Source organism: Oryx dammah, unplaced genomic scaffold (genome assembly GCF_014754425.2).
Source record: "Oryx dammah isolate SB20612 unplaced genomic scaffold, SCBI_Odam_1.1 HiC_scaffold_15, whole genome shotgun sequence".
NCBI classification, from domain to species: Eukaryota; Metazoa; Chordata; class Mammalia; order Artiodactyla; family Bovidae; genus Oryx; species Oryx dammah.
The window spans coordinates 28,318,552-28,342,218 of NW_024070199.1; the positions used below are offsets into that span (position 1 = coordinate 28,318,552).

Below are 23,667 nucleotides of genomic sequence, written 5' to 3' on the forward strand. Positions count from 1 at the left end.
GGGTCATTGTTTACTGGTGAAATCCCAAGAATAAATAGTATGAATCTGGCATTTTATCAGTGACTGTATTAAAGCAAATTTCCAGGAAATGAGTGTGATACAGGTCTCATCTGACAGAAGGGAGAGGGTGTTGGTCACATGCAATTTAGGGATAAAAGTAGGAGCAAACTAAGTTAACCAGAGGTAGAGGAAAGACTTCAAGACTGGGGTACACAGGGGAATCACAGTCGAGGCACAGCTAAATACAGTTCATATATATATATATAATTGGAGTATAGTTGCTTTGCAACGTTGTGTTAGTGTCTGCTCTGTGACACTGGATCAGCCTTATGCATACGTATGTCCTCTCCATCCTGCACCTCCCTCCCAGCGCCGCCCTGTCCCACCCCTCTAGGTGGTCGCGGCACACAGAGCTGAGTTTCCTGCGCTCTGCAGAGGGCTCCCACTGTCTCCCTGCTTTAATCCGAGTCGGGTATGTTTGTCAGTCCCAATCTCCCGCGTCCTCTCCCGCCACCTCCCATGTCCACACGTCCTCTCTCTACGTCTGCATCTCTGTCTGTTCCTGCCCTGAAAATAGGCTCATCTATGCCATTTGTGTAGATTCCACATACAGCTCTTATATATCAGTTCCATTTCTTTGTGTGAATGAGACGGATGAGAATGGCAACTTCTTTCTATACAGAACAGATAGGATAGGCTGCAGTCTCCAGCAGAACTGAATTCATCAACTGCCTTAACCTGTTTCAGTGAATTGTTAATTGCCCGCAAGCTCGTTGGGTGCCCTCTTGTAATACCTTACACTGCCTGTCTCTTCTTCCTTCCTCTCCCCATAGTTTCTAAAAAAACAGATGGGTTGGAATTAGTCCAAAAGCCACAATCAGAGGGGCTTGGTTTCTTCCAAATCAGAGGATGACTTATCTTTTCCCTTAGAAAACAGTTAACCCTTTTCTGTGTTTATGCTGGAGAAATAAGCCAGTCTATTCCAGTCACTGTTTTATTTGTTTATACTTTTAAATGGAAAAGGGTAAAGCTTGCTATAAATAAAACTGATCTTTTAGACCAAGCAAGGACCTCCTTCGCTAGCTAGTCATTTGTACATCATTTGTTTCTAGGCAAAAATGTCATGATTAGAACTTTTCTCTTTATTTATTCCATCCATTTGTATCTGAAAATGTATTATTCTGAGTTCATTGTACGTGTCAGTGGTTCGTTAGAGCTGAAGACCACACACTAGAAGCAGGGGCAGACCCCCAGATCAGCATGAGGGGAGCAGGTGGGGGGCCCCACTCTCATCCCTCTGTGGAAGAAGAAGCCATATTTTGCCGTCTTTCTAGAAGCAAAATGCTGTGAAATCAGGGACTTCTGGAATTCTCTCATGTTTTCAAATCTGTAACTGCTGTCTTATGTAATCTTAATTTCATTCATATAGCCAATTCTTTTTCTTTTTTCCTTTTTCCATATCTCTTACTGGATTTTTCCTAGAACACTGGCCTCAATTTTTCCCTTTTTCATCCACCAGATATAAGCATCCTATTTCTTGCCAAGCTGACATATTTTGAAGTAAAAGTATCCTATCTGATATGAGGATTTAGGCCTTAAAATTTTTGTTAATAAGGTTTCTTGTCTTGGCATTTGATGAGCATCTTTTGTTTTGTTGAACTCCGTTGGCCTTGAAGGATTTTTCAGTAGCTTAGCAGTAATTGGAGTAATGAAGACACCGCCTTTGTTTTCTTATGGCAGAAAAGCTTTTCCCCACCTCTGCTAAGTCCCACTGAAATGAAAACTCCAGTGGCGATCACTTAAAGAAATTAATGTGTGAACTAGTTGATGCATGTTAGGAATTCTGTGCAAGATTTTCACAATCAGAAGTTCTTTAGCAGTAGCTGCACATTGTTTAGGGTAAATGCTAACCTAGAGTTATTTTTTCTGAAATTGCGCTCTAGAAGGAATAAGATATGGCTTATGCTTAGATGTCACTGGGATGTACATGTAATTTTGTATCATATGAGACATCTTTCAGACTGAAGAAAAAATGTTAGAAGACAGAATGAGTATGTGATCAAATAAAACAGGCATATTGAATTACTTCGCATTTAGTTCCTAAGTAAAAGGACCCAGAACATTCCAGTAACAACTTGTCAAGAGCTGTTGGCCATATTTAATTCTCATAAATTATGTAGATGGAATGGACCTTTGGAATAGTTGACTCTGTAAAGAAAAAAATGGAAAAGCTTAGTATTCAGGTGTCAACACTAAGAATTGACCATCTGTCAGAAAAGCGAATCCAGCAAAACAAGTACATTTTCCAGGGGAAAATGATGGGACTGATCTGGGGTTCTGGTTAGTTGGTAGTGCTGGGAGGTTTGTAACATGTAATGCTTATCACCAGAAAAAAATGATTTCCTTCAGCTCCTAAATTTCACTGACTGCTTTAACTGTATCAGCAGAGCACCTAGCAGCTCTAAAGCGTCACAATTACTTCAGCTAAATCTGAATGTGGGATTTAGTTTTAGATTTCTAGGATGTGGGAGCTCCCTTCTTTGATGGTTTTGAACTGCGTATTAGAAACGGGGTGGGGGGAGATGAGAAGACAATACTTGGACAATGTTTTTAGGTTGTAATAGTGCAGCTAAGAGCGTGGACCTGGGAGGCAGACCGCCTTGGTTTGGATTATGGTACCGAGAGTCAGACACAACTTAGTGACTGAACATGCACGTGTTGAGCTTCCTGTGCCTCAGTTTTCTCATTACTAAAATGAGGCGATGGTAGTACTTCATAAGGTAATGGGGATAACAGGAGTCAATATTCGTAAATTGTGTTTGGCACGTGGTAAGCATTATTATAGAGTTTGTTAAAACTCTGATTTAGTAGCTGAATTAATCATTGGACTTAATTTAATAAACATTAAATTACTTCCCTCATCTTTCTCAAGTTGCCTTTCTCAATTTTTTATGTGAATGTACTTTGTCCAGATTACAGATGTTTATAGAACTGTTGTTAAGGAAAGAGAGTAAGCATATGCTTAGCTTGAGAGTCATGCTTCCCCGCCGTGAGGAACCAGTTGTTCAGAGACAAGGAATGTCCAGCAGTCAGCAAATTAGTGTTGATTATCCTATTCTTGATCCAATGATTTCTTTAGGTGATAGTAAAGGATCTTAATATGGGGTGTGTGGCACAATCACCCATGGGTTTTCCCATGTCTTCCCCAGACCTGTCTCAAGGTAGAATAACAGGTATTTCTTAGGCCCCACAAAGTGATGGCCGACTGACGTGAGCTGACGACGCTCTGGTTCTGTTCTGTTTGTTTTTGAAGCGGGGTGGGGGAGTGTGGGGAGCCTTCAGAACACATATTTAGCTGTGTATGTCAGATAACAGTATAGAGTTCAGAACCCTGATTTCAAGGTCACTTTCTTTTGGATGAATTTAATCCCATAAGTTTGGGACCCTCATTGATTAATGAGTTTCTGTTAAGCCAGTTATCCCTCTAAATCGATTTCAGGATGTATAGCTTATTAAAAACTATTTAATGCATGTGCTCTTTTGAATAATGTACTTTACACATCTAATTGTGGTCCATGGTGTTTAATCTATTTTAGAAACTGGATGGCTTCCACAGGGAGCCAGGCCTCGGATATAGACAAGATTTTGGGATTCTTCAGTGATGGCGCACCCCCCACCAAGAAACCCAGGTAAACAAGCGAAAGAAGTCCGAGAAGCAGAGCAAATCACCTTTGGTGGCAGCTGATGAGAAACAATGAACTTGCCCTACATCCCAGTTGGCTTCACTAACACTGGCCTTCAAAAAGAAAAAAAGAAAATACCAGCCTTCGTATAAAAGTCAGACTGTTTTTATTTTGCATTTAATTTTTATTTTTATCAAGGTCAGAAATGTATATGATTTTAAGTCAGTTCTTCAAGGCTTGTAGTGCCTCAGCCCTCCTTGGAGCTAATCACTTTCAGCTTTGTCTGTTTCTTCTAATGTTTGCTTCCAGATTTTTAGTACTCTGTGTTTACTGCCTTTTTTTTTTTTTTTTTTAGTTTTTGGTTTTATCTATTTCAAATTATGGAAAATAAGGATTAGGTTTGCTATCATGAATCCTCCCCTCATAGCTCCCAACACACCCACACCCACACACCCCAAAGCCACACACCCACACCCCAAAGCCACCCACCCACCCACACCCCAAAGTCACACACACACACACACACACACACCCACCCACCCACCCACCCAAAGCCTCTCCCCACAACCTCCTCATATGTTTTATATCACAATTTTCAGTTTGATATTTACATCGTATGACTGTATAAATAGTGTTCATAGCTGAGCCTCATATGTGATGATTACATTTCTTGTCCGTTTTTTCCCTCTTGTTTATTAAGAATTTCCTTTTTTTTTTTTGGCTTGCTTTGTTTTCTTTGAGCCTGTTAATTTAAACTCAGACTGTGACAGAGAGTAAACCTCCTAATCCACCGGCCCACGCCAGGGACGTACTAGCTTAAAATGGATCTGTGGACTCTTCCCTCTGACAGCTGTGTTCCCGGCCTGCCGCCTTGCAGCTCTCTGCCATTTCCTTTCCCATCACCCTGAGAATTCCTTTCACATCTCTCCTGTGTTGGATACTCTGTTTCCTGGATCGTCCTTTTCAGTGTATGCCTTCATTTTGCTGAAAAATGTCTCATCAGCTTCTTTATTAAGACTTGAGAGGGAAAAAGTTTGGGGAGACATTTGACAGTGTCTAACTGTACTCTTAACATTGATTTGATGATTTGGCTGAGTAGAAAACTTTAGGTACAAAATCATTTTCCTTAGAGTTGTGAGATCGTTGTCCATCCTCTGCTAACATCTAAGTGTTCCTGCCAAAACAGCCACTCTGATCTAATTCCCAGTCCTTTGTAACATATGACCTCTTTTTCTTTTCTGATTAGACGCTCATAAGGATGGTGGTTTTTTTCTCAGTAGTCTGAAATTTCACAGCACTGTATCTTCATGTGAGTCTGGCTATCAGGTAGCTCTTTTAAGCAGACTACTGGTGATTTCACGTCAGAGACATTTTCCTGTGTTACTTATTTGATAATTTCCTTTATAGTTCTTTTCTGTTTTCCGTCTTGGTAGGACTCTGGGTATTTAGACGCTGGACCTTCTGGATAAGGCTCTAATTTTCTTACAGTTTTCTGTCACTTTTGCTTTCATCAGTCCGCTTTCTCAAAGATTTTCTCAGTTGTATCTCCCACCTTATGAATTTTTATTTCTGTTACATTTTTAATTTCTAAGAAATCTTTTTGTTTGCGCAGTTTTTTTTTCTTTTTTTCTTTTTTTTATGGCATCCTGTTCTGTTTCACTGATGCCATTTTTTTAAAAAACCTTTGTGAGAATATCCCTGTTTCCTTTTCAGTTTTTCTTCTCTTTCCTGTGTTCTCCTTTGTTTTCCCCAAGTTCCTCTCTATCTGCTGGCTTGTTTGGATGTAACTCGCATGCTGGGAGTTTGTTCAAGGGAAGACGACCCTTGTTTTTCTGCTCCTGTTTAAGAGAAAACACTAAAAAGCCAATTGGAGGGCTGTGGTGAGGGGCTTGGTCGCTGGCAGGCCGCTATGGGTCTTTTCTCTCATGTGGGTCATTTTTCTCCAAAGGGGACTCCTCTGTCTCCTGACCCAGGGGGGCTGGGGTACAGGTCTGAGGTTGCCTGCCCACGCCTGGCAGTCTTCCTTTAGGAGGGGAGGGCAAGGGAAGGTCTCGTATTTCTCGTACAGAATTTCCACAGCCACCTCGTCAAGCTGGGCTGTGTTCTCAGACACAGAAGCCTCTGGCCAAACCTCCCTAGAAGATAGGCCTCCCTTCCTAGGGTTCTAACCGCGTCTGGCACAGCCTTGCAGTGAATTGACCCTCTGCCTTCTGATGTTCTACCTGAACGTCCCCAAGCTCCTACCCAGGGGCTCGGCTCTTGGCAGCTCCTAAGCTCTGTTGACCTGGTTTGCCTACTTTTCCTCTTTCCGTTATCTTCTCCTATTTGACTTTTTATGAACGTATGCCTTCTTTAAAAATTACTGTTATTTAGTGTTTTAGGAAGAGCTGAAAATGAAACAACTGTTAAATTTTCCCGTTGTAACTGGAAATCTTAAATATGGAAAAATCATACCTCAAATCTGTAATGTGTGAGGTAAAGAATTCAAACAGTACAGCACATTCAAGTTCAAAGCAGAAGTCCTTGTTGCCCCCAATCCCCAGAGTTAACTACTCTGTGCAGTTCTTACAAATCCTTCTAGAAGTTGTCTTAAGTATGTTTGTGCCTGCTTCACCTCCATGATCCCCTTGAACTTGAAGCGCACTTTTCATTGTTTGCTTCTAACCTCCATTATCAGTCTTCCCCAACAGACAAAGCTTTTGCAGTCAAGGACTCCACTGTGTGTGGTGCTTGATGAGTTTTTCATCAAGTTGGGAGCAGGGAAGACAGTTCTAGAGGTAGAAAACCAGGTTTCTTAAGGCTAAAAGCCCTGCTCCTCTCTTGCATTAACGCCAGCCTACAAATCCTTTTTCTGTTCATTTCATTATGTGGACAAAAGGCTGAGAAGGGCAATTTCTTAAGAAAACACATGCCATCAGCAAAAACTAAAGTGCATAAACATATTTCACCCAGGTTTTATTAATGATACAGTTTCAGGATGAAGGGGCGTGGAGAAACAAAACACAAACGCTCGCACCCTTGCTGTCTCACACAGAAGCCAGGACTGGACGCAGCGCTTATCACGGGAAGAAAGGAATGTTTCCCACCTTGCATCATGCCCGTTGAATAGTTCTTTTCTTATTTAGGTCTGCAAGGCTCTTGTGTTTTCAGAATTCTGCTGGCCTCTACTTCATTTTTTGCCTGAGGATGTCTAGAACAAAACCAAAGGCAACTTTGTTCCCATATTTGACTATCTCACGCTTCACTTTAGTCATGCCCATTTTCATCTTAACGTTCTCAAATTTGGGGCTTAGATTTGTGTTGGCTTTTCTTTTGTCTCCTGTTTTACATTTCTCAACGGTAGGAATTTTATGTTGGAGAGGGTTCTTTTCTCTCTGGAGTCCAAATCAAACATGTCTTTTTGAAATGCATGTTGATTTAAAATATAGTTTACTTATCAGAACTCAGCTGAGCTGTGATAATCAGACCTTTTCCTAATGTTAGTGGGTTTTCTTAGGTTGTGAGGATTACGAAAGAGAAGATTGATCTCATCAGGCTCTTTAGGATTCCCACAGTAGGATTTTTACTCTGTTTTTCAGCAAACACTGGCACAGTACTCTGGTCTTTTTGCTCAGTCTGCTTTGTAAAGGCGTTAGACCTGTGCTTGTCATCTTTGCGGCTGCAAGAGTGGAGCTGAAAACCGTGGTTTAAGATGGCCTTGCTCTGTGCCTTGTGTCTGCTGAGTGTTCCCAGTCTTCGTTTGTTTGACCCTTTCAGGAAGCTGCTCCCAAGCCTGAAAACTAAGAAGCCTCGGGAGCTCGTGCTGGTGATTGGAACAGGCATCAGTGCTGCGGTTGCACCCCAGGTCCCAGCCCTGAAATCCTGGAAGGGGTTGATTCAGGCCTTACTGGATGCAGCCATAGATTTTGATCTTCTAGAAGATGAGGAGAGCAAAAAATTTCAGAAATGTCTCCATGAAGACAAGAACCTCGTCCATGTTGCTCATGACCTCATCCAGAAACTCTCTCCTGTGAGTACTCTGTATGCCTTGGTATTTGATCTTCCCTAAAACAAGACATGCGTGCTAAATGCAATAAGGATGTTCGTTTCTGTTTTGTAGATTTGTATAACATTTGGCTCTTCTCCAAAATGTCTGTCCATGGACCTGATTAGGGTAGTTACCTTGACCCCATTTCAGTGTGGGGATGGGAGTGGTAATGATAATGTTGTTGAAGCCTTTATATATACAAAGTGAGGCCACTGTCCCATTACTGCTGTTTTAAATTTACTTTTTCTGTAGTAGTAGTTATACTCACTACTATAAAAGCTATGTTCCCTAGCATCCATGTCTTTTAGAGAACCTCAGAAAGATTAGAGATAGTTCTTGTTTTGTGGATAAAGCCATGCCAGTTTTTAATGTTTCTTTTAAAGGCAGCCATTCATTCATTATATATATATATATATATATATAGAGAGAGAGAGAGAGAGAGAGAGATCGAGAGAGTCATGTTTTGTCAAACTGAGCTGGAAATCAGTTCCTGAATGATATAAGGGCCTTCTTGTCTTGCTTTGTTTTAAAAATGTTTAAGAATCAGGATTCACTTAAGATATATTTGGGTATAATAGAGTAGCCAAAGCATGTTTTAAAGCTTAGTAGATTAAGTGCACCTTGGAAACAAATATAACTCTGAACTCCAAGTCAGTTATCACCGCTGCTTTTTGCCCCTCCGCCCTAGGGCCTGTAGAAAAGAAGTGTCATCAGCTGTTAGCCTGAAAGGTATTTAAAAGCAATTCCCTCCTAGTTCCTGACTCATTCAGAAACTTAGGGCCTGTTACTTCCTCTTTTCATTTCATTGTCCTTAATTGGGATAAAATGTTACTAACCTGGAACAGTATAAAAAAATTAATAGACTTTTAAGAGTTCCTGGTACCTCTGCCTCATACCATATACAAAAATTAACTCAGTGGATTAAAGACCTAAATGTTAAGAGCTAAAAGATATAAAACTTTTAGAAGAAAACATAGTTTTAAAGCTTCCTGACCTTGGATCTGGCAGTAGTTTTTAATTGCGACACCAAAAGCCTAAGAAACAAAAGAAAAATTAGGTTAAACTGCACTTTGTCAAAGTTATGAAAGCTATTAGGCTCACCAAGCATTATCCGGAAGGTGAGAAGACAGCCCCCAGAACGGGAGATGATGTAAACAATTCATGTGTCTGGTAACAGTGTGGTATCAGAATATATAGAGAACTTAATAATGCAAATAATCCAATTTTTTAAATACAATTTACAGTGTTCTATACAGTTTCTGGTGTATAACAAAATGATTCAGTTGTACACATATTCTTTTTCATATTCTTTTCCATTATAGTTTATTTTAAGAATATTGAATATAGTTCCCTCTCCTATACAGTAGGACCTTGTTTATCTGTCTTATATGTAGTAACTTGTACCTGATAATGCCAAACTCCCATAACAGTAAGTTTGTTTTCTATGCCTGTGGGTCTGTTTCTGTTTTATAAATAAATTCGTTTGTATAATTTTGTAGATTGCCTCTGTGTTGTCATATATTTGTCTTTCTCCTATGTGATATTTGTCTTTATTGTATGATATTTGCCTAAGTCAGTCTGACTTACTTAGTATGATGATCTCTACATCCATGTTGCTGCAAATGACATTATTTCGTTCTTTTTTATGGCTGGATAGTATTCCATTGTATGTATATACTGTATCTCCTTTACCCATTCATCTGTCAGTAGACATTTAGGTGGCTTCCATGTCTGGACTGTTGTAAATTGTGCCACTGTGAACATGGAGGTGTGTGTAGTTTTTTGAGTTAGAGTTTTCTCCAGATGCATACCCAGGAGTAGGATGGCTGGATCACATGGTAGCTCTGTTTAAGGAACCTCCATACTGTTTTCCATAGTGGCTGTCCCAATTTAAGTTTCTACCAACAGTGTGGGAAGGCTCCCTTTTCTCCACACCCTGTCTGGCATTTAAAATTAGTTTTTAAATGGCAAAGGATTTGAATAGACATTTCTTCAAGGAAGAGATACAAATAGCCAATAAGTACATGAAAAGATGCTTGACATCATTAGTCACTGGAAAAACACAGATCAAAAATCATGTCAGGGGCTTCTGTGACATGGTCCAGTGGTTAAGAATCCACCTTCCAATGCAGGGGACGTGGGTTCAATCCCTGGTCAGGGTACTAAGATCCCACGTGCCATGGGGCGGCTAAGCCCTCGCATCCCAACTAGAGAAGCCCCTGTGTGCCTCAGTGGAGACCCAGTGCAGCGAAAAAAAACCATGTCGGATACCTCTTCATGCCTGGGATAGCTAGAATCAGAGTCAGATAGTAAGTGGTGGCAAGGCTGTGGAGAAATTGGAACCCTCATTGCTGGGATTGTGAAACTGTACAGACAAGGTGGGAAACTGGCCACTTCTCAAATAAATACAGAGTTGTCCTGTGACCCAGTGGTTCTGTTTGCATACACACACATAGAGAAATGAAAGCATCTGTCCATATAAAAAACTTATAAACAAATGTTTATAGCATTATTCATAATGGACAAAAGGTGAAAATAGTGTACCTGTCCATCAGCTGTCAAACAAAATGTGACATTTACGCAGTGGAATATTACTTGCTAGTAAAAAGGAATCAAATGACTGATACATGGTGCAATGTGAATGAACCTTTAAAATATTATGCTGAGTGGAAGGCAGTCACAGAAGACCATGTATTAGAAGATTGCAATCACATGAAGTGTCTAGACTAGGGAAATTTGTAAGAGCAGAAAGCAGCTTAGTAGTGGTTTAGGACCGGTGGTTTAGCAGTAGCAGGGCTTGGTGGGCAGGAGGCGAGCGTTCCAGGGTACAGCTTTCTTCTTGAGATGGTGAAGATTTTCTAAGATTGACTGTGGTAGAGAGTTTCCTGGTAGCCTGGTGATTAGGGTTTCGGGCTTTCACTGCTGCAGCTGGGTTCAGTCCCTGATGGGGAACTGAGAATCCCACAAGCCACATGATATATGGCCAAAAAAAAAAAAAGGACTGTGGTGACAGTTGCACATATTTTTGGATCTACAGATAACCACTCAGCTGTGCACTTCAAATAAGTGAATTGTACGTTATGTGAACTGTATCTCCATAGAGCCGTTGAAGGTAAAAGGATGAGAAAATTATGATTTGAACACTAGTCAATGAAAGTGAGAGTGACTGTGTTAATGCCTGACAAGTGCACTTGAGAGAGAAGAAAGCATACATATTTTTTTAATGCTCAAAAAAATACGAACTTGTATAAAACAGTAATTAAAAATTATATAGCCCCCAAATATAAGGGAAAAGTATTAAAGAAGTATGTCAGAACCTGTTGTGTAGCTGAGAGAACCCTACTCAGTGCTCTGTAGTGACCTAAGTGAAGTGAAGGGTTAGTCGCTTAGTCATGCCTGACTCTTTGCGACCCCAGAGACTGTGGCCCGCCTGGCTCCTCTGTCCTTGGGATTCTCCAGGCAAGAATACTGGAGTGGATTGCCATTTCCTTCTCCAGAGGATTGTCCCAACCCAGAGATGGAACCTGGGTCTCTTGCATTGCAGGCAGATTCTTGACTGTCTGAGCCACCTGGAAAGCCCTAAATAGGAAGGAAATCCCAAGAAAGAGGGCATATGTGTGTATATATAACTGATTGACTTTACTATCCATAGGAACTAACACAGCATTGCAAAGCAGCTGTCCTCCCAATAAAAATTAAGTAGATAACAGTAAAAGTGTTGTCTTTCTAGGGGGAAAAGGAAGAGCTCATGAGGACAAAGAATGCTGTATTATGTATTAGTCCAGGAAGACTCGGAGGCATGGACTTGTCTGCCATGCCACTTGCCTGTTGGAATGGTCTCCAGAGAGTAGAAAGCATGACCTTGTTAGTTGGGTTAGTTATGATTAAAAGTAATGAGAGAACTTAAAGTCAGTGTCAATATATACTAACCAAGTAACAAACTGGACTCACTGATTATCTCTGGATGGAGATTTATTACTCACCTTAAAGTGTAATTGTCAGTTCCAACAGAACAGCAAGTATCAAACTTTTTGGTCTCAAGACCCTGGTATACTCCTAAAAATTATTGAGAATCTCAAAACAGCTTTTCTTTCACTGGGTTATATCTCTTTCATATTCACTATCAGAAATTAAAACTGAGAAATGGAAAAAATAGTAAATTCTCTTAAAAATAATAATAAAGCTGTTATATGCTAACATAAATGTTTATGAAACACAACTATATTTTTCAAAACAAAAATAAATTAGTGAAAAAGAATAATAAATTAGTGAGGAGAGTGGTATTGTTTCACATTTTGCAAATCTCTTCAGTGTTTGGCCTAATAGAAAACAGACCCTCACATCTGCTTAATGTAGTCAGTTCAGTGTGTTTGTGGGGTTTTGGTATAACTGTGAAAAAAGTGAGGTCTCACAGGTACACACTTGGAAAAGAGGAAAGTATTTTAATACTCTTTTTGGATAACTATAGATATTCATTGTTGATACTACACCAAAATGTAAGTGATGGCTTCCTGGAGATTAATAGCCATAAAGAATCTGAAAGTCAGATTATAGCCATGTTAGTGGTGATATAGAATCTGAACTTCCCTTACTCTGATGTGTTAGGGTCCATGATCCATCTTGCATTTAGAAGAATCTTCTTATTCTAGAATTTGACCCATTTCAAAAAAAAAATGCATCCTTTAAAATCACTGCCAGTCCTATCACAAAGGTATTTGGAAGCTGTCATGCTCGTGGTGGCAGGTAAACATTTTCTAGAAACCTGATTCTTGCTGGAAAACTCAGCTTTTATCTTTGGCAGCAATGGCAGCAATCATTGGGTTGTTTCTCCTGGAAATGACAGGCTCACTTCATTTATTTTTGCAAAAATGGTCAGAATACTCAAATCTGAATAATCATAGTTTGTCTGCCAGTCATTCTTTTAAGTAAAAATGAGATTTGATGACAAAAGGTGGCTAGTTCAGCTTAAAACTCAAAATAGTTGCCTCAAGACCCACATCAGACTCCAGTCTGCAGAAGTGCTTCGTGTGTACTTCTTGTTCTTTACACAGAATATTAGGAGGACATGTACTCCAAGGTCCACGTTTAATACCACTAATAATGTTTACTGCTTTATTAAGGGTGTTCTTAAGTGAAACTGGCATTCTTCTCTTACAGTAAGTCTTTGGTAGTGAAGAACACTGATAACTAGCAAGCTGGGTTCCATGAGTCCTGAGTCACACCAAGATACCAGCAGGTCTTCCTTTCATTGCTTTTGTGAAAGTGAAAGTCGCTCAGTTGTATCTGACTCTGTGACTCCATGGACTATACAGTCCATCGAATTCTCCAGGCCAGAATACTGGAGTGGGTATTTCCCTTCTCCAGGGAATCTTCCCAGCCCAGGGATTGAACCCAGGTTTCCTGCATTGCAGGTGGATTCTTTACCAGTTGAGCCACAGGGGAAGCTCATTGCTTTTGTACCATCAATGCAAATACCAACATACTTTTAAAAGACAAGTATCGCCTTCATATTGTTATGAAAAAAATTTTGACTTTGCAGACCTCTTAAGGAATCTTAGGGATCCACAGTATCAATGGGCCGCATCTTGAAAACCAATCCAATAGGAGATATGTAAGAAACTCACATATACGCATCTGGGGAAATATAAACACTGAGTACTTGCTACTTAGGAATTGGTATTATTGCATTTTTTAAGTTGCGATAGTGGTATTGCAGACTTTTTTTATGTCAGCAGGAATCCTTATCTTTTAGGAAACTGTGAAGTATCTGAATGATATGATGCTTGGAAAAATTTCAGTGAAGGGGGCTAGGGTTATGGTGAGGGGAGTTTAGGTTAAGCAGGATTGGCCATGGGTGATGATTGTTTAAATCAGATGATGGTTACGGGAGAGGTGTATTCTCTCTCTCTTTTTTTTTTTTTACTTTTGTGTGTCTTTGAAAATGTCCTTTTTTCGATTTTGGAGGGTATTTTTTGTTTGTTTTTTTAAGAATCTTAACAAACAATAGTATATGACAAGGCAAAAAGGCCCATCCACTGAGCCAGTTTCTTATGGTAGGGACATGACATTGCAAAGACCTTGGATTTCAGGAGCAGAAAGACTGTCATTTAAAGGCACCAGGATCCTGGGCACATCGTTTAATGTCTCAGAATCTATTTTTGCTCCTGTAAAACTGGAATGATGTTACTTATCCCACTTGAAAAATACGTGAGAACATTTTCTGTATGTGAAGTGTCTGGTACATAGTATAATGCACAGTAAATGTTAATAATCTTTTTGTGTTGTTTTTTACTATGTCTGGGATTGGAAGGATGAGAGTTACAGGGTAGGAGGAAATGAAGCAACCTTGGACGCGGTCCACTGTTTTAAATGAGTGAGAAAATGTCCATAAACGTGTGTGGGAGTTCAGCGTTTACTTTTGACCACGGAACCTCCTTATTTGTTTTCATTCCTTTGTCTTTACTTAGAGAGGCAACTGTTGGGAAGTTGAGTTCCAGGGTCACCTATTTGAAGAGAGAAGCGATTCACTCTGAGTCTGAGGGACTTGGTGCTGCTCCAGTAGCTGCTCTCCTTCCCCTCTGTGTTGAGATGCAAAATGTAATAACCAAAAGAAGGAGGTCCCAAACACAGTCAGCTAAAATATGTGACTCATGATTTTTCTTTCCAGGCTTTAACCTTTTGTATTTCTTTTCTTAGAAGCAAGGAAGTATATCCACGCCCATGCTTACCTGATTGCATATCCAGGTGTTTCTGTCTGTTTGTATAATGATTAAATTGATGATGCTGGATTACCTTGGGGTGGGGGGTGGGTGGGGTGTGTGTGTGTGTGTGTGTACATCAGAGTACAAAATGAAGGTATAAGAGGCAACAAGGCAATTCTTAAAGTCACTGTATTGTTTATTTTTAAACATAATTTGGTTTTCTGAATGGGTACTGTTTACACACATTGCAGAAATCAAAATGACGAAAAAGATTTAACAGCCATTATGGCTTCTCACTCGCAGTCCACAGCTTTGTCCACCTCCTTTCCCCAAACTTGCCTCCTGTGGGTCACCACTGTCTCAAGTATCGTTCCAGTGTTTCTTTCTGTGAAAACAAGCAAATACATTTATTCTTACCTCACTGCTTCCACCGCCATGTCAGCAGGTAGCACTCTAGACATGCTGATCTGCACTTGTCTGTCTTAGCTAACATTGTGTCCTGGGTCTTTCCGTACCAGTTTCCTGTATATGGATTCTTGGCTGGTTTCCAGTCTTTTACTGTCCCAGATAACAGAGCAGTGATAAAGTTACAGAAATCATTTTATTTGATTGTCATTACATCTGTGGGATATATTCCCAGAAATGAGATTGCAAGATTGTAGGCTAAATGGATTGTAATTTTGATAGACATTAAAGGGGCATTGATTTTTTTTTATAACAAATTGAGAAAACTGCATGACATTCTTTAGTAGTTGACTTGGGACTTCCCTGGTGGTTCAGACAGTAAAGAATCCGCCTGCAATGCAGGAGATCCACATTCGATCCCCTGGAGAAGGGAATGGCTACCCACTCCAGTGTTATTGCCTGGAGAATTCCATGGACAGAGAAGCCTAGCAGGCTTCAGACCATGGGGTCCCAGAGTCAGACACGACTGAGCGACTAATGCTTTCACTTCCCCTTGTACTTAGTAAAATTCAGTAACTAGAGTTTATTTCCAATCAGGTCATTAATTCTGAGTAAGTATTAGAGTCCCCCGTTGGTTGTTCATGGGCTGCTAATATGTGGTGTAATAATTTATGCCACGATATAACAGAATGAGCAAAAGTTGAAAACTGTGACCCACATCCTTAGCCGCATAAATTGTGGGCTCTGCCATCCAGTTAGCCCTGGAAAGTGGCTGAGCCACTGACAACAGGGTCAGAACGGTGATCAGCAGGACCGGATGGACTCCCAGCTGCATTAGCACCAGCAGAGGCAGGCTTCCCTTCTGCGTTCTCGTGTTTCTCCTGCGCAAGTAATTCACCCTTTATTTGGCAGATATAATGAACAAATGGGTGATTTTTATAAAACACTTTGAAAAATAGGAGGTACATTTGGCAAATTGAAGTATGTTTTATGAATCTGTGTACCTGGTTCCGTGGAACCAGATCTTTATTGGAGCACAGTGCTGTTAGGATGGTATACAGGTGAAACTAGGAAGGTAAGGGGCTGCTTTGAGGATTAACAGAAAGATTATTGCTGTCTGCTATCTAGCAGCTAGCTGCAGTTACTTGGAGTTTGAACGGGGAATAATGGGGCCTTTAAGAACTGATTCTCTGCTTAGATATTATCTAAGGAATGGTGTTGCAGGAATAAGATACAGATCAGATATTTATTATAGCACATTACATAGCTACTTCCCTGTTTCAGATTCCTTTCGTCCCAGGGATTGCTTGGTCTTTTAAGTTAGAAAGCCAACTTCTCAGTTGAGATTGATATTCTGTTTCCTCACTAGTCCTTAGAGATTTTACATGTATTCAAAACAAAGCTGGGAAAGCAGTTATTTAAATGAACCATATGTTAAAAAATAGGGAGTGTGTTCAGAACTGATTAGTGTTTGGTATTTTTACCAGTTGCAAAATGCAGGTTTTTGGAAACCTTTTATTATATAATAAGTATTCTTCCTGGAAGACTTGTAAACAAGTTGCTGGATTATACTAGGGTAAAACAGGCACGGAGAAGCTAAACCACTTGTCCTTTATCCATCAGCATCTGTAAAAAGCACCTGGGATTAGAAAAAGACATGTTAGAAGAGCTGTCTAGTGTTTATTTCCTGGAAAAGGAAAGTTTAACAGAAAGCGTTGTCTTCTGACCTGAGGCCTGTTTAAAGGGTGGTTGGTGCTCTGTTTTCTTCCTCCACTTTCTTCTAGTCTCTTAACAGTCACCTCTCCTAGCCGTGCCCACTGTCTTCATTCATAAATATGCCTATTTACAGAGTATGCTGCTTTGCATATGATGTAATAGGCTGGGTCACTTGATACGGACTGAGTACTGTGTTGGCACTTGGCACATACCCTATCCACCCTGTAAGGGAGACAAGTATTTTACCTTTAAGTGCAAAGTACTTGTCAAAAAGTTGCTATTATTTAATGAAAACAAATGACCTACCAAAATGCCTAGAACTAACTTTTCCCTTTTATACCCCTCCCCAGCGTACTAGTAATGTCCGGTCCACATTTTTCAAGGACTGTTTATACGAAGTATTTGATGACTTGGAGTCAAAGATGGAAGATTCTGGAAAGCAGCTACTTCAGTCAGTTCTCCACCTGATGGAAAACGGAGCCCTGGTGTTAACTACAAACTTTGACAATCTCCTGGAACTGTATGCGGCAGACCAGGGCAAACAGCTGGAATCCCTTGACCTTACCGATGAGAAGAAGGTAAACAGGAAAGGCCTAGCTTGTCTCGTCTTCCGGCCAGCAGATTGACTCCTCATCAGAAACAACTATTTTCTGGCTGGGATGTTGTATAACACTCTATTCATAGAAAGGTAGAGAGGGAGACTCTTATCCCTGGTTGGATTGTTGCTTTTTCAGATTAAGTCAGTGTACAGTAAAGAGCACAGATCTTAAAAGTGTTCAGCTCTGTGAGTTTGGACAGTTTCACCCAATTTTAAAGCAGGATGATAGGAAGCCACTTGAACTGTAAGATCTAAATTGTTAACATCTGATAATATCAGGTGGGTGTGGTATTGATTTAGTTTCTCTGTTAGGACAGATTCTTCATGGCATCTGTTGGAAATGTACAAAAACTACTTTCTGATGTCTGACAATCAAGTTTCAGGCCAGGTGACAGCTGGATGAGGTTAATATTTAAAGGACACCGCAGCAGACATTTTTTATGTAGCCCGTACTATACCTGAGTCATCTCTTATAGTAATGAAATTACAGATGCCCACCTCTGTCCTCGAATGAGCGAAGGCTGGTACTACAGTGGTCGCTAGGGCTTGCAGTCGGAAATCTAGCACCAATAGGAGAGTCTGTAGATGACACCATTAAATTGACTGATGAAATACACCGAAGCCATGAAAGGGAAAATGTTTTCATTGCCATAAAAAGATGTCCGAGATTTAATGATTGAAGGGGAGGGGAAAAAAAAAAAAAAGATTATGAATCTCCACTGGGTCTCACTTGTCCTGCCCTGCAGTTTGTGTAATTTTACTTGTATACTTTGTTTTCCTGGGAAGCTGCCTTTGTGTCCCACTTAGAGCCCATCTAAGTAGAGTTGGGACAAACCAATGATTTCCCCCACTGGCACTCATCGTCATAGCACTGCCCTGGCCAGAGCAGGGGCTGTAATACCAGTTTTGTGGTTTTGCTGGCCTTGAAGTCAGGTTGTAAAAGGAAATCCAATTCAGAGAAACGGTGCTGTGAAGACTGATTTTGTCTGGCTGGAGTGTTTTCCTCCTGCTGCCTCCATGCTTTGTACGGCCTGCTCCTTCTTCACCTGTAAGACTCCACTTGTGAATCACTTCCTCCGAGAGGTCTTCTCTGACCACCCTGATTTAAAAGGGACCCACCTTTATTTTTGGATTCAGTTTTTTCAATGGAGTACGTGTCGTAACTTTCCATTTTCATCTTGGGTTGTTGTCTGCCCTAGAGGAATAGCACCTCTATTTGGACAGGGACCACGTCAGCCCTTCTTACCCTGGTGCGTAAGAAAGTACTGGCACATACTAGTAGGTGGTTAGTAGATATTTTGTCAATGAATAAACAGTTGAATGAAATTTTAAAATGAATGTCAAGAAACAACTTCCATCCTGTTTCTGACATAATCTCTGAAGATCGTGACCAGCATCAGACACATAAGGGTCTTTCTTAAGGATTTCCTGGACTTCCCTGGTGGTCAAGTGGTTAAGAACCCACGCTTTCATCACAGAGAGTGTAGGTTCAATCCCTGGTAAGATCCCACATGCTGCGAGGTGCAGCCAAAAAATAAAGTTAAGTATATCTATCAGACTTGAAATTTTCCTTCTCATTTTCATCCCGGAGTCTCAAGATTTGCTTTTGTAGTTAGTCCACATTAGGGGCAGTATTGAAGTTAAAGGGTTAAAGCCACTGACTGGTAATCAGAGCCTAGTAATACTTATGATTCTAAATCTCTGTGCCTCCTTTTTCCCTAATCCATACCTTATTTCTCTAGAATGTTATAAAAACAAATTTATACTGTCTCAAATCCTTGGGAAAATGGAAACCATGGGACCTGGTTGGTCCTTACCATTGGCATCTAAGTGGTCATTCTTCCTTGGTGGCCTCTTAGGTAACTCACAGGTGACTGACGTGATTCTTTTACTACTTATCAATTGCTGCACAAGAAATCACCCTGAAAACTTTGTGGTTTGAAACAACACTTTATTTGCCCATGACAATGTGAAGTTGACACCTGAGCTGGGCTCATGGGTTCCGCTGGGCCATTCTGCTGGTTTTGCAGGCTACTGACATGACTGTGGTCCTCTGGTGGCCAGACTGGGTGGTGTGAGATAACCTCGCTTGTGCGTGTCTGTTGGTGCGGGCTGTTGGCTGGGCCGTCAGACTTCTTCACATGGAAGCTGGGTTCCAAAAGCAGCAAAAGAGGAAGAAGGCGCATTGTGCCAACGTTTTCCAAGTTTCTTCTCCTGTTTGCGTATGCCCCGTTTTCTAAAGCCAGCCGTATGGCTGAGCCTGGGGTAAATGTGAAAGGGGACTAGACCAGGGAGTCGCTACAAGGCTGGACGTCTTGCGGGTCCGTACTGAAAGGCCGTCTTTGGCTGTCACGTGTATCGCCAGTGGAAAGAGCCCGTATGGTTTCTGCTGATGATGGCAGATTCTGACTTTCAATTGTTTCTTTGCAAAAGAAATAACCAGACTTGCCATCATTCCTAACAGTCATGCCTGAAGTACGAAGGCCACATCGAGTGGCCGCATTCTTGCCCTGTGATATCATGAAGCTGGAGAGTTGTGTCAGAAGCCTGGTCCTCAAAAGACTGTCTTGCCCATTGGGACCTTGAAGCAGGTGCTCAGCCCTGCCCTCCTGGTTAAGCTGTGTTTATGTTGTGCAGGTCCTTGAGTGGGCTCAGGAGAAGCGGAAGCTGAGCGTCCTACACATCCATGGGGTCTACACCAACCCGAGTGGCATTGTCCTTCACCCAGCTGGTTATCAAAATGTGCTCAGGAATACTGAAGTTATGGTAAGTGGTGCTGGCCTAGCTGCTCTTGGGAAAGCCTTCCTAGGAGTCTTCTGAACACACCACTGAGCTTCCAGGGTTAACAGTTTCTCTTCATCAGTTAACATTGGAAGGCCAAGCGTTCTTTTCTGTGCTTCTTAGCTTGTGGACATGTGTGCCACCTTGGGAAATGTCAGACATCTCTTCAGGTGTTAGGCCCTGTGGTTTTATTTTGTTCTTGATTGACAGCCAGCAGTTGGCACTGTTACTGGCAGCATCTTCACATACAAAGAATATATATTTGTATTTGTTATTTGGTATACATGGTATTATCTTCCCAGGTGACACAGTGGTAAAGAATCTGCCTGCCAGTGCAAGGAACACAGGAGACATGGGTTCAGTCCCTGGGTCGGGAAAATCCCCTGGAGAAGAAAATGGCAACCCACTCCAGTAATTCTTGCCTGGGAAATCCCATGGACAGAGGAGCCTGGCTGGGTTCACAAAGAGTCTGGCACAGTTGAGCAACTGAGCACTCACAGACACACATACATGGTATTAGTAACCCTCTCTCTATGCCAAGACTAATTTGTGCAGTTTTTCACTGACCAGTTACTACTAGAGTAAAGAGTTTTTATATAAATGGTCGTGGCTTTGTATTGACTCATCATACTTACTTATTGATCACTGGAAAAAAAATTTTTTATTTTGAATAGGGTAATAAAATGGAGGCTTCGTGAAAAAAGACCAAGAAAATGTGATGTTTTTTAAAGCACAAGGGGACTTTTTGTCACTCGTTCTTTCCCTGACATCTGTTACAGCTTTTATCTTTAACTAACACTGAGTGATCCCTTAAGCAAAATCATTTCTAATACTTTATACATATGTAGTGTGTGCGACATATATGTACATACACGTATGTATAAATGTATACACACAGGGACTTCCCTGGCAGTTCAGTGGTTAGGCCTTGGCCATCCAATGCAGGGGCTCAGGTTGGATCCCTGGTCCAGGACCTAAAATCCCACATGCCTTGTGGCCAAAAAACCAAAACATAAAATGAAACAATGTTGTAACAAATTCAATAAAAGACTTTAAAAATGGTCCATATCAAACCAATCTTTAAAAAATGTCTTAAAAGTGTATACACATGTTCATTAGTGTTCTGAGGGTCAGGCTTTCTTTGAGCAGCTCTGGTGATGGGATTCTCTGGTTATTCATGGCCCAGTCTGTAAAGCAGAAAAAGCAGATATGGTCAAGAAAACAGAAAGAGTAAAATACATTGAAGACTACTGATTGCCTTAATGGCCTCTGGGCACACAGATCTGAAAAATAAACTGTACGATGTAGACCCGTACAGGAGAATGCCAGGTAAAGACACAGTTTGAGAACAGTCATCAAGTTACAGCAGTAGACAGTGAGAAGGTTGTACTCCTTCAGGGGAGGGTCTGTCCTCTGGCTCTTGATCCCGGTTCACTGGTCACCACAGTCTGCTCAATGAGCAGTTGCGGCCCCGTTGATTCTTCTGTTTTGGACCTGTCTTCACAGTGTGATTTACATGTTGTTTTTCTCCCTACCAGAGAGAGATTCAGAAACTCTATGAAAACAAGTCGTTCCTTTTCCTGGGCTGTGGCTGGACTGTGGATGACACCACTTTCCAAGCCCTCTTTCTGGAGGCCATCAAGCATAAATCTGACTTAGAACATTTCATGCTAGTTCGGAGAGGAGATGTGGATGAATTCAAGAAGCTTCGGGAAAACATGCTGGACAAAGGGATTAAGGTCATCTCCTATGGAAATGACTATGCTGACCTTCCAGAATATTTCAAACGACTGACATGTGAGATCTCCACGAGAGGAAGGTCAGGTAAGTTGTGTTTGGAGACTAAGAGGGGTCGGAGGGCAGCTGTTCTTCAGCCTGTTATGTGTGTGTGGTGGGTCAGGTCATCACCAAGATGCAGAATATAATCCTAACCAGATGATGAAGGGAGATCATGGTTAATTTTCAGGTTAGACTAATTGGTTAAATGCCATTGAAATGTAGATTTCAGGGACTTCTCTGGTAGTCCAGTGGTTAAGAATGCACCTTCCAGTGCAGGGGATGTGGGTTCGATGCCTGGTCAGAGAACTAAGATCCCACATGCTGAGGGGCAACTAAGCCTGGAGCCTGTGCACTGCAACAAAGACCCAGGACAGTTCAGTTCTGTCGCTCAGTCGTGTCTGACTCTGCGATCCCATGGACTGCAGCACGCCAGGCCTCCCTGTCCATCACCAACTCCTGGAGTTTACCCGTTGATTCGATGATGCTATCCAACCATCTCATCCCCTTCTCCTCCTGCCTTCAATCTTTCCCAACATCAGGGTCTTTTCAAATGAGTCAGCTCTTGACATCAGGTGGCCAAAGTATTGGCGTTTCAGCTTCAACATCAGTCCTTCCAATGAACACCCAGTACTGATGTCCTTTAGGATGGACTGGTTGGATCTCCTTGCAGTCCGAGGGACTCTCAAGAGTCTTCTCCAACACCACAGTTCAAAAGCATCAATTCTTCTGTGCTCAGCTTTCTTTATAGTCCAACTCTCACATTCATACATGACCACTGGAAAAACCATACCCTTGACTAGATGGACCTTTGTTGACAAAGTAATGTCTCTGCTTTTGAATATGCTATCTAGGTTGGTCATAACTTTTCTTCCAAGGAGTAAGCATCTTTTAATTTCATGGCTGCAATCACCATGTGCAGTGATTTTGGAGCCCCCCAAAATAGCCACTGTTTCTACTGTTTCCCCATCTATTTGCCATGAAGTGATGGGACAAGATGCTGTGATCTTAGTTTTCGAATGTTGAGCTTTAAGCCAACTTTTTCACTCTCCTCTTTCACTTTCATCAAGATTCTTTGATTCTTCTTCACTTTCTGCCATAAGGGTGGTGTCATCTGTATATCTGAGGTTATTGATATTTCTCCCCCCCAAAAATAATAAATTTTTAAAAAGAAAGAGTTTAGATTTGAAAAATAGGGAAGAATGGTAACTCCCTTTTGGCTAAGGCTGTGAGGAAAAAAATATATTTGTGCAATTTTGGTGGGAAGGTAAAGTTAGTACAGCTTTTCTGAAGGGTAAATTTGGAATATGTTCAAAATTTTAAAACCTTTGACCCAGAAATCCCTTTCGATAAAATCTATGTTAGAAATTTCTCCTAAAGGAGATCACTGGACACTTAGACACAGTTGCACAAAGATACAGGTGTGGGGATGTAGTCAGGGTTGTAGATAAATGGCAAAAATTGGAAGCAGCCTAAAATGTTCCAGAAAATAGGTGTTTCTTTAAATACACCATTTATTAATTGATGAAATATTAAATACATATGAAGCCATAAAATAAAAAAGGCTTTTACTGCCCAAAATAATGTCGGAGATATAATATTTTGAGTGGAAAAAATAAAATGCAGGTTGTAAAATACATTTTTATATCCCAGTCCCTAGCATACAGATGGTAAAGCGTCTGCCTACAGTGTGGAAGACCTGGGTTCGATGCCTGGGTCAGGAAGATCCTCTGGAGAAGGAAATGGCAACCCACTCCAGTACTCTTGCCTGGAAAATCGCATGGACAGAGGAGCGTAGTAGGCTGCAGCCCATGGGGTCGCAAAGAGTCGGACATGACTGAGCGACTTCACTTCACTTCTCCACTTCCCTGGCATACAAGATTGTAGATGCTTTCTGTTTTTGTTTGGTGTGCTTTATGGCTTCTCTGGTGCCGTAAAGAATCCACCTGCCAATGCAGAAGATGCTGGTTCTACCCTTGG

General features: G+C 41.2%; 1 protein-coding gene across 4 annotated transcripts in view; it reads left to right on the top strand.

The window, feature by feature from the left end:
* The window catches only part of FAM118B (family with sequence similarity 118 member B), a 48,347-nt gene that overhangs the window by 21,010 nt on the left and 3,670 nt on the right, over positions 1-23,667 (top strand). For all 4 annotated transcript variants that reach the window (XM_040255833.1, XM_040255835.1, XM_040255834.1 and 1 more), the window contains exons 2-6: positions 3,597-3,689; positions 7,440-7,692; positions 16,883-17,110; positions 19,768-19,896; positions 21,450-21,735. In XM_040255833.1, the coding sequence (XP_040111767.1) occupies positions 3,604-3,689; positions 7,440-7,692; positions 16,883-17,110; positions 19,768-19,896; positions 21,450-21,735 (982 nt within the window). In that variant the 5' untranslated portion in view covers positions 3,597-3,603. The remainder of the gene's footprint in view (positions 1-3,596; positions 3,690-7,439; positions 7,693-16,882; positions 17,111-19,767; positions 19,897-21,449; positions 21,736-23,667) is intronic.